At 37.4% G+C, this 12,089-nt stretch overlaps 1 protein-coding gene across 5 annotated transcripts in view; it reads right to left on the bottom strand.

The window, feature by feature from the left end:
• DNM3 (dynamin 3) overlaps window positions 1–12,089 on the bottom strand; it is a 183,213-nt gene that overhangs the window by 148,867 nt on the left and 22,257 nt on the right. For all 5 annotated transcript variants that reach the window (XM_074597678.1, XM_074597679.1, XM_074597675.1 and 2 more), the window contains exons 3-8: window positions 9,461–9,610; window positions 7,641–7,844; window positions 6,977–7,075; window positions 5,919–6,079; window positions 3,091–3,233; window positions 526–661 (exon numbers count right to left, since the gene is read on the bottom strand). In XM_074597678.1, coding sequence (XP_074453779.1) covers window positions 526–661; window positions 3,091–3,233; window positions 5,919–6,079; window positions 6,977–7,075; window positions 7,641–7,844; window positions 9,461–9,610 — 893 coding nt within the window. The remainder of the gene's footprint in view (window positions 1–525; window positions 662–3,090; window positions 3,234–5,918; window positions 6,080–6,976; window positions 7,076–7,640; window positions 7,845–9,460; window positions 9,611–12,089) is intronic.

Genomic DNA, 12,089 nt, shown 5'->3' with positions numbered 1-12,089 from the left:
GGAAGCTGAGAATCAAGAGGAGAAATGTTTTCCAGAAACACCAAATTTGCTTCTGCTCCACTTCCCACTATGAAAGTGTAGGACTGAAAGCTGGCTTTGGTTTAATGCACTGAATACAGGAAGTAGAAAACACAGAAAATGGCTATTTCCCATAACTCTAATTTTAATAGGTACTAGGTACTTGAACACAACAACTTACATTTACTAACTCCAGTTGTTTGCATAACCCCCCTCATCTAACAAGAAGGAAGATGCCATTTGTGATAAAACAATAAAAGACCATGGAGAATAGTAAGAACTGGGACTGTAATTATATTCGAACTCCAATATTTCATAATTCTTAGCATGTCTCAGTACCCAAAACTAGAAATGAAGCCAAATGTCTCAATTATAACTCCATGTAATTTCTTCCACACTTAAGACCATGTTCTTCCAATCAGGCCTTATCTTGGCCTTACAACTATCAGTATGAACATAAGAATACTGAAATAAAACACAAAGCACACCAGGAAGATGGATAAATACCTTCACTAGTTCAAAAGGAAAACGTTCATGGAAAATACGATTGATTTTGGCACCTCCTGAAAGTTCTAGTGTATCAACCTGATCTCCTGATCCTTCAATTCTTTTTTCAAAGTCCACTGAAAACTGTTGTACCATCCTAAATTTCAAAGTGGGGAAGAAAAAACAAACAAACAAACAACCATTTAAGCATGTCAACTACTAACTCTTACTTCAGTACTATGTAACTACCAGTGCGTATTAAAACACATTTAGGAATTGACAAAAGTATCTGTAACAACAATTCATTCAGTCAAGCTGCCGATCTATAAAATCCATACCTACACACACACTCCTACACCCCTCCTCTCTCACAGGACATAGCTCAGCATATTATTTTTTCTTCAGAAATGTATTTTTAAAAAAAAATACTGTTTATTAAACTGTATATTTAAGTCAGCTACAAATACAGGGTAGCAGGCTACATTTGTGTTTTATCAGTGACCACAAAATTTTAAGTGCTACCATTATTTACTACATAAATTTTTAAACTTTTTTTTTTTTTTTTTTTAGAAGAAAAAGTGATAGCATTCGTTTTAGTAACAAGCAAATGAAAGTCCTGGTGTTTAAATTAGAATACTTTCTGTATTTGAATAGAAAAGCACATCCATATTTAGATTCTGTTACAGAAATTGCAGAGCTCAACACGGCAGACCACCACAAGCAAAAATCTCCGATCTTATGGCAAAAGGTACCATTTGCGGAGAGCTTAAACCTCCGCAATGACCCTTTGGTCCTTCTAATATCTTTCAAAAAGATACAGTCCAATAGTATGGTGTGAATCAAGTCACTAAGTTGATCCAGTGCTGGAAAATTTGGAAGAGATTGCTAAGGAACTTACTTTCCCGTGCCAAAAAAGCTAGCCCAAGAAGCAGTACTAACATGTCAACGTGGCAGCTGTCACTGTCACAAGCTCCAGCTTATATGGTTGTACTTAGACCTCTGCAGCAGGAGCATTTAGAAGAACACACACGCAAACTCCTCCAGTTATGGAACGTTCATGGATAGCTCAATTTTTTTATTATTTAATTATTTATTTATGTACGTACAAGCATTTGGTCATAAAATTTGAAATGACAGTTTCTGCCAAAAAATAACATTGCATATCAACTGTACATAAGCCTGAGATACCGATATGGCCAGGTTAACAGAATCATAGAAAGAGTCTAAGTGTAGGGCCCCAGACTTAATTTTTTAAGAGGATTGCAGAAACTGAAGATCATTTTATGGGATGAGATGAGGCAGATTATTTTTTTTCCTTACATGCATTATGGAACTTCTTCTCAAGAATCGAAGGAAAGGGTTCTAGTTATGTTACCAAAAGAAAAAAGGCAAAGTGAGGAGAATTTTTCCCACGAACTTCTCCTATAGCACCTACTTATAATGAAGGAATTAGAAAAAACTATACAGAGAAGTATCAAGTAGGATGGCTTAGGCTGAAATGGAATTCGATTCTTTTCCCTTTAGAACATGTTACAATTGTAGAGCATGAAACACCAGCAACGCCAAACAATTCACACCACTCCATCTATATGTCTCTAGCAGTCAAGTCACCAAATACATAGAGTGAAAAAAAAAAAAACAAACCACCCGGGTTACACTGTCATGGAAGAGTCAAAGGTGATGCCCCTCTGTTTTTGCAACCAAAACATCTGAAGTTAAGTCATGAGGTATAGGCAGTTGTCAGATGCGTGGTCAGAGAGGCAAACAGCAAAAAAGAGGTTTATACCCACCCCAATACACTATCACTTGAATGTAAGTTCAGCTGCACTACAGCAGAACAAAAGCCATACCATGAGAGCCACCAACAATAAGTGCCTAGGAGCACAGAGCAAGCACACAGTGATATTTCTCCAGAATACTCTCTTAGCCTCAATAAATTGGTATTCGTGGATTTCATACAGCAGGAATTTGTCCTTGTACTTACTAACATTAAATGCCTTCCCCATCCCAAGAAATTGCCTAGCTGCTTTCTGAAAGCACACAAATTTTTAGTATCACCTCCTGCAGCAAAGAGCTCTATGGCTTAGATGCACGTCACATGAAGGACTGCCATCTATGATTAATTTTGATCTTGCCATCTTTGAGTTCTTTTGGATAGCCAAGTTTTTATATTGGAAAGAGAACCATTCCCTATTCTCCTTTCATACTCCTCATCTGACAGACTTCTAACACAATCTCCCTCCCTTGCTTGAGGTCATCTTTTTGGCAGGCTGAAGAATGTGTTTGTACTATCAGAGGCAGTTTCTTACCTTTGATCATTCGTGTTGCTCATCTTTGTACCTTTTCCTGTTTTGCTTTCTCTATTTTTTAGGATTGCTAAAATTAATTTAGGGAAAAATCTGCTGAAATTGTAGAGTAAATAAAGTGTTCTGGAACATCAAGCACAGAATTCTTTGGTGTTTGCATTTAGAATCCTTAACCGTATCATAATCTTTAAATTTAAGCCCATTAGAAAGAAAAAAAAAAAAAGGGGGGCAAAACAAACATATACAAAGTGGAAAAGCAGACAAAAGACCAGACACTCACTGCAACAGGGCTTTTGTTTTTCTGGTTGGATCTTCTGGTCTGAAGTTTTTGTATGCCTCTACTTCGTGTTCTATAGAAAGCAGCTGGCTCTGGAGTTTGCTTCTGAAGGCTGGCAGGGTATCCCGAATATGATTGGTAAGTTGCTAAAAAGCAAACAGAAGTCCTTTTATACTGTTAATTAAGATGAAAGCAAGAGCCCAACCATTTCCTTCTGACTGCCAAGCATATCAGCCATGAGCTGTGCTAATTTACCAGTGATCCTTTTGATCTTTGAAGCAATGGACACAAAGAACAATACGATACCCCTTTTGCACTCACTGAGCCCTGTTACTACATCATTGTTTAGTTACATACAAAAAAGTTATACACGTTACATACGTAATTTGAAGTGACCTCTATTCACTCAGCACTGAAGCCACCACTCCCATTTTTGCTGTTTTTCCTAACGGTGCTTCCCAATTCCCTATATACTTGTTCAGCATGACAACTCTTTTACTTTACAGCCACAAGGCGGCGTGGAACAAGGAAGAGATTCTGAGCATCCACAGCCCATTGAGAACAGAGACGGAGGGAAGCGTAGCCATACAGAGTACCTACTTGGCATTCTCCCACCATTGGGAAAAATCACTTCCATGTGATTTCTGCTCCCTTGTACAGAGTATACTAAGGGAAGAGATTTTGCCCTCCTATTAACGATTATAGAACTTCGCCTTTTTTTAATATTTGAATTTTGTCTGAAAAAGATTCTACCACTCAGGACTGTCGGTTTTCATTTCTGAAAAATATACCTAGAAGTACTGGAAAATATATTGAAGGAGAATATAAAAAGGCTTATCGGATCTGTGTTTAACTTACCTCACTTAGTTTTGCATAGGTACATTGTAATGTGTTTGGACAGCACTATCCATATCTTACCTGTGCCATAAATTTCTCATGCATTGTACCCATTCCTTGATTAAAACAAAGTGGACTCCTTGCACTATGCTGCAAACCCTCTTCCCAACCCCAGTCAGACAAGCTATAAATTAAGAATGTCATATACCAAGATATGTAAACTCAAAATAGAAGTTGTTCAGCACACCAACAGGCACAAAATCAAAAGCTGCCGTTTCCCTGGAGCACCACCTTGTGGATGCGGAGAAATTGAAATATTACCTGAAACCACAAAGACTAATACATCCCTAATATCTTACGGGTGAAACTTATCTTCCCATATATAATATTCTACACACAGTAATAGCAACAAAAGACCAACAGTTCATACTGAAATAGGTAAATTTATGAAACAGTTGACAAAAGAGTTAATAGTACATAAAATAATGTAAATCAGGACAGATAAGACAGTCCAAAGGTGTAAACAGCCCATGCTTCAGTCTCAAAACTAAGACATGTGGATTAAACTTTCAGGATATAAAAAGAGGCAAAACATCCTAAACGCAGCCAACATTGCAGGACACAAGCAATTTCTTGCATCCTGCTGAACACTTTAGTTCTGAGGCACAAATAAAGGGCATTAGCATTCCTGTTGAGCCAGTCCAGAGCATGACATAACCTGGCTGTCAAATTACAGCTCCAAAGTCACCGTAGCAAGAAATTATGCAGGCCAGCCACTTAGTTTCCTACCTTAATCAATAACTTTTCTGCTGTTTCCAGCTGTTGTCCAAAATGGACAAAGCTAGGCTGACCTGGCCTTTGTCTATTCCAGACCAAAGGCTGCAATTTGACAGTGAACTGGAAAAAACACTATCAAGTTTAACTTGTAGGAATGCCAAGACCACTGGTCAGCTGATAAACTAATTTAAAAAAAATAAATCATAGCATCACCAGTAATTTTAGAGAGGTAGGCACGACTTGATCTTTTCCTCTTCAAACTTGCTGAGGCACATCATCATTAGGGTCACATGTTATTCAAGCTAAGGGACGGTGCTACGAAAAGAGTAATACCCAAAGACACAAAACGATGAAGGGAATTATATACTCCTCCAGGTCTCCTGTAGGCAGTGTCTTCACTGGGACAGTAAGCTGTTGGATTTCTCCTCCAGGTAACTGGGAAATAAACCTTTATTTCATGCTAAAGGAAGCTGTGATCTGATGTGGTTTAGCACGGACTCATAGAAATAAAACAAAGGTTTGGGCAAAAATAAAGGTCATGTGAACAAAGTGTTCCGATTACGATATTTGTCATCTATATCATTAGTATACAGTACACTGTTCTATTAAAAACTATAATAAAGTGTAGATTTTGGAGGTTAAAGCATAGACATCACAGACATACAGTGAAACCTCAGGATACACAATTTCTAAATGTGTCATTTGGGTTTTTTCCCCTCTTAATTTCTAAATTTGAGTTCTAAAAATCCTTTTAAACTAGAAGAAGTTGTGGCTGCCCCATCCCCGTAAGCGTTCAAGACCAGGCTGGATAGGGCTTTGAGCAGCCTGGTCTAGTGGGAAGTGTCCCTGCCCAGGGCAGGGGGTTGGAACTAGATGATCTTTAAGGTCCCTTCTAACCTGAACCATTCTATGAATTAAGGAATAGGAGGGTGTCTCCCAGGAAGGGAGACAAATCTTACTTTTTATGTTCATATTCAGTATTCAAGAGAACAGGGGAGCGCAGAACTGACAGTAAAAATCAAAAACTACATCTCACAGTAAGTTTTCATATGCTGCATGTAATATACAGCTTCGTTTACTACATTGTGAAAATTAGAAGGGTTAAAAGCAGGAAAGAATAAGTGAGGTTTGCAGGACAACACTCATTTCAATAAATATTTTATATCAGTCCTATCATTGTAAAAGCTGCCTTTCACCACAAAGGCTTCAGGTTTTACCTGGTTTAGAACTTTTTGGAGATATGGTGTTCCCATCCGATCAGCCATGTGCCTATATGCTGGGTGGGAAAGAAAGAATTTCCTTTCTGCTAGAAGAGCTGCCTTTATGTCCTTCTTCCCATCAATGTCTTTCTGGCTTCTGTTTACAACACCAATATAACCTAAAACAAAACACAAAACCGATTGCTATATCAGTGCAGCTATTGCCTGAACTACTGAATTCATATTAAATAGAAGTAGACTGCCTCAGTTCAAACTAAAACTTTCCAATTTAGGCATTTCAGATACTGTTTACAAGTACTGTAATGACCTTAACAGTGTCTAAATTGTTCATCCTGTTTATGTATAACAGATATACTTCCTTTTAAATCACTGATTCAAATACAGAATTATCTGAAACTTTGGTGTACCCCAAAGAAACCACTTCAAAAATAAACAAACAAAAAAAATCAAAACAAAATCAAAATACACACAAGTCAACATAGATAAATGATATATTAGCAAAATACACAAAAATTTCTTCTCTTTTGCTGGACCAATATGCTCCATGGGAAGAGATGGTGGTCTCACTAGTAAGTTATAACAAGAATCAGAATTCTTGATGCTGTTAACAGCTTGAACAACTGTGGCAGTAGCTGCCAGAACAACCCCATGGAAAATTTCTGGAAGGGGTCAAAACTTGGTTTACAGTGAGATTACCAAAGCTCTGGTGCTTGCTTCTGTCATGTGCAAAGAAAAAAAGGTTCCTTTGCTACAAGCGGCAGCAACCCGGCACAGAAGAGAAAATTGGCTAACAACTTGTGCTGGTGTTTCTTGCTTCCTCTGGAATATGCAGTGTATTTTCCAGGTCCAGAAAAATAAATTATTTTACTTGCAGGATGTTCTTAGCACAGCCACCTTTTTATGTTTGCTGAATAGATAACGATAAAAGCTAGGAACTCATCAAGTCCAGCATAACCTCTGATGCACCTCCATGACTCCCAAACACCACCCTTACCCAAACCACCATCTGGATTGCAAAGAATATAGGCAACTGAACATCCTCTGAACATTCTCACCTCTACGAAGAGGGAGCAGTTTGTTTTCTAGAATTTCTCTTGCATCTGTTCCTTCATCCATCAGATCCAATTTTGTGATCACACCAATGGTCCTAAGGCCTTACCGGGGTGGAGGCAGGAGTAAAAAGATAGCGAAGAATTATTTATATTCAGGAAGAACAATTAAATCTTACAATTATATCACAACAGATATGTGACGTTCTCCAAGCTTGTATCACACAATACCAGCTACACCTGCAAGTTATGGTATGTCTGGAAAAGAAGGGATCATCATTGCCAGTGCTGAAACATGTTCCTCAAATCTCTTTAACAAGATTCAGCATTCCTATGACATGACTGTAAAAAGTTTATGACGCAAGTATTCAGAAATCCCATCGATGCCACAGTCTGTTTTGCTAGGTACTACAAAAATTTCTAAATAGGCATTGCCCCACTTGCTTATCAGAGATAGTGACAAAGTTTTAAAAATACATTTACAGCATCATTACCTGAACGATACTGAGCTAACAAACAGTTATTGTGATGTTGAAGCCTACGTGAGAATGTATATATAAACATCAATATTATATATTATAAACTATATTTCACACAAGAGTTGGTCAATTACTTCCAATTACATTATTACACTTGAGAACAAAAAGCGGTTATGTTCAATCATGCTCACCTTGAGGGTCCACTTCTTTAGCTAACTTCAGTGCATCTGAGTTAGCCAGATCAGTGTTAGCTGGAGTCACAGCCAGTATCAGACAGTTTTCTCGAGAGATGAACTGCATTATCATGTCTCTGATCTGTTGCTCAATATCTGGAGGCTGATCCCCTACTGGCACTTTAGTGATTCCCGGCAAATCAATAAGAGTCAGGCTTAATACTAGATGGAAAACACAGGATCATAAAACTGGTTAGTGCGCCAGACATGTCTAAAGAGTAGACCTCTTTAGAGGTCTATACATAAAGCCATACATATATGGCTGCAGACAAATTTTAGTCACATAAACCCCTACATAATTACCTTTATAGGTATATAAATATTGCAAATGGTTCAAACAAAATGCCTGAAAATCTGAAAAGTACAATTGTTTCCCTGCTGGTCTTTCATCTCTGGATTTATTAGTATTATTTAATATTTTAAACATTGCAACTGGCATAGGAGAATGATACTTATACTGAAAATCCTTGAAGGCTCTTAGCCAAGTGAACGTGGCCTTCTGAGCTTTTTCCACCAACCGGAGCACCAACAACAGCATCTTTCAAATCAACGAAAACCAGGCTTTTTTCTTTTCTTTTTTTTTAATACAGTTCTTTTCTGATTATGCTTTCAACAGTGTCTCTAATTACAAAATTCCCAAAAAGTCAATAGCTAGCCTAACTTATATAGCAAAACCATTAAGAGGTTTTGGGGGTATGTTGTTCTTTTGGGTTTGTTTATCCTTTAGACGAATGAGAAAAATGCCATTCCTAGAAAGGAAACACTAGAAATATATTGGGGTCTGGCTAATACAGACAACAGTTGCTGAACTAAAAGACTGATCCTAATAAACCAAAGTAAGAGCATTAGGTAGGAAAATTTCACTTTCTCCTAGAGTCAGCATGTTCAACAAACAAGATTTGAGGCAGGGTGTTTAGTTAAGCTCCTCTCCAGTTGGCTGTGCCACATCTGTAGAGCAGAGAAGGGCTCGGGGGCATATGTTCAGAGCGAAGGCTGCTCATGGTATATCACAGAGAGGTTTATCATCTCTTTAATTACCCCTCCTCTTATTTTAATCTATCTTTCCTTTGATTCGCAATGAAGGCATGAGATGAGGTGGCTAGAAAAATAAAGTGTTTCAACCACTTTTCTCCTGTATCCAAGACAGATTCAATGCAAAACATTTTCTCTAGATTGCCTTCATTAAATTGGGCAGATGGCAACCAGAGAACTAGCTTTGATCTATACTGGGGGTCTACAATCTACAACAGAAAGCAGCTTCCAACACCATTATTGTCTAAACATATATTTAGGGACAGCAAACAATAAACATCCAATAGGGCAAGGAGACATAATGACTTTCTAGATGACTCATCAAGAAATCCATCTGGAGGGAGGCAAAAAGAAGTTCTGCCACTAAGTTTCCCATGTCCGATTATTTGTCTTTACTAGTAAGCTACTAACTAATGGTTTATGCACTGGGGAAGAGATTGGTTTCATCCTGATGCAGTGAGAATATTTTTAAATCACGAGAATATTAAATGGGACTGAGAGTGTGTGTTCTGCCCAGCTCTAGTGGCAACAGCTCTCCACCAAAGAATGGTTTCATAACAATGGAGAAGTTGAGGATTCTTCCAGATATATATCCACTTTGGGTTCAACTTAATCTCAGAAGATTTTTCATCCCAGAAGACTTCCAATTGAGCGGTGAGAACACATACAAGAGGAGACAGCTAAACAGACAGAGCTAAAAAAATACATTACACAACAGAGATACAAAGTAGAATGATTTTACCTACCATGTGGAGAGTATATTCTTAAATTAATAGGAATTGAAGAAATGCCTTTGTTCATTCCTGTTATTCTATCTGTTTCTACTTCAATTTCCTGACGAACTTCATCAAAATCAGTAAATTTCCTCCCTTTGCAGTGTAGAAATTCAGCATACTCTGTGTGAAAAATATCAATAGCAACTCTGTATGTCACAGGCTTATAGACTCGGACACCCACTTTCAAGCCCCTAGTATTCTTCAGATGTGTAAGCACAAAAGCACGTCATCATGGACATCGGGAAAGCATTATATATAAGCACATGCTACAGATGAAAACCAGCTTAGTTAAAAAGTTAGTTAAAAAGTCAAGTTGACTGGATATGATTTACTGCTTTTATCTTTAGCATGTCATCTTCTGGAACAACCTGAAAGACTCAAATAGAAAATGTTTAGATTAATAGAATAAGGAACAGATTGTGAATTAGCTTCTGAGTTTTCATCTGATTACACTTGCCTGTAAAACATCACTAAATTAAAGTAATTCAGGTTCTGTATCATGAAAGATTATTAGCATTTGTTTTCAAAATCTAACAGGCCACGTTACACATGATTTTAACAAAGAGGTTTTGTACATTTTTACAAGTTCATCATGAAAATAACATGACTTAAAAACACTGTAATGTTTTTAAACACAACTCCTCATTTCCTAAAGACTTCGTGTAGTCTAAATCCAAACCATGCTTAAGAAGTTTGTAAAAGCTTTTGTAGATACAGCTGTGATTTTGCCGAAGTGGGAGAACAACACAATGAATTCCTAAGTCTTCAATATCATACAACTTGCCCTCTTCCCTTAAAAAAGCATCAACCAGGAATCAGGGATAGATACAGTCTAATTTGTTAGACTCGAACTTGACACTAGGCCCCTGTTTCGACTCTTGAATCCAAATACTGATACTAATTATTGTATCCTTCCGAATTTCCTGCCCTAGAGGTACTTAACCAAAACTACACTTCAGGATTTTAAAACTGGAGTTTCTTCCTTCAAATAGGGCAAAACTGAACACAAAAGTTTCTCTCACATAGCAAGGCTGTAATCAGAAATAATGACACAAATGGTAATCACAGATATATGCTCACATCCCATCCCCACAAGGTCTAAGCAGTAGGACTGGAAAGAGGTTGGACAGAGTTATGTATATTCATTTCATCCCACAATCAAGGCCTGATCTCAAAGTTCCGTTTAGGTGTTTCTTCCCTAGAAAACATTTCTTGGTAAAAAGCCCTCAAACATCAGGGCAAAGAGCTTGCTTGGTACTCAAAGAAAGAACAGCAGCTCAGGAGACCTGATCTGGGAATACAGATTAATGGAGGCCCCCACGTATCAATACTGAAGTCTGTTTCTGAAAAGTCACTTTATTATTATTGTTGACAGAGCTGTTTAAAAAAAAAAAAAAGTTAAAACCACACATGAAATCGTAACAACAGTTAAAGCAAACTAAAGCCAAAAAAGGAGTGGAGGGGAAAAACAACAAACACAGACCTTTCTGCACTACAATACCATAATCCCTCCAGACTCAAAGCGCAAGGGACAAGGAAACCCACCCTTGTTAAGACAAAAATAATACATCTCTTATTTTAAAAATAAGGGACGACCTAATAAAAACTTCCGTCTATTTTTGACAATTTAAGAATTCCAGAATATCTTCTATTCCTTTTTAGTTCTAGCAGCAAAATGACAACGAACGGGGGTTTTGTATGCTTCATTGTCAACTGTTTAATAAAATGAACAACGAGTACTCAAATATTCCAAAGTGAAAGATAATATGGTGCACAAAAAAATACCTCAGTTGCTCTAGCACATTTGAGAATTCACATTTGTAAAATCTGTCATCTCAAAGTTGAAAAATAGCTACCTACTGAAAAAAAAAGAGCTGACAAGTGGTTCTTATTTTGTCCCAGTTCTTCATGCACTGCTCCTGGCATAAAACAAAACGTGTTCTTAGTTACTTTCTTTTTTTTCACTGGTTCATCAGATTTTCTCAGAAAAATATTTCAAAATTCAATAATTAATACTTGGTGCCTAGTTGTAATCAGTTTTTCCTCTTTGTCCCACTTAACAGTCAGTAACAGAAAGAGTCCCTATCTGAAATGGCTTCAAGGTAATTAAAATAAAAACGTTTACTGCTTTTTAGCTGTGTTAATATTTATCAATAGCTCATTCCTCCCAGTGACATCTGTGGTCCCACTAGTTCAGAAGGAATAGACTTTACAACAGTTCATAACCTGTGGTGCCGCGTACAGCCTACAGAATAAAAATTCAAATGAACAAACAGCGCTTTGTTTTGCTCCTTCCAGCCCTTAGCCTGTCCTTGGCGGTGATGCCTTCAGTGAGACTGGCTAAGCACACACTTTAATGCAATCTTCAGTTTTCAGCTTTCATACACAAAGGAATACTAGGAAAACGCTTTATTTACATTTTTGTGTGAAAGAACATGAAGCCAGACAACAAAAAGTGATCCTGCCTAACGCCTAGTTTTCAGACGTGTATTTTCTGTATAAAACTGAAGTTACATTATGAGAAAGAACAAGTTGATAAAAAATTTAAGCATTGTCTTCGTATGCAGAATACTTTTTTTTTTCCCCAGACTCATTCAAA

Source organism: Larus michahellis, chromosome 8 (genome assembly GCF_964199755.1).
Source record: "Larus michahellis chromosome 8, bLarMic1.1, whole genome shotgun sequence".
Lineage (NCBI taxonomy): Eukaryota > Metazoa > Chordata > Aves > Charadriiformes > Laridae > Larus > Larus michahellis.
This window is presented reverse-complemented; position numbering and strand designations above follow the sequence as displayed.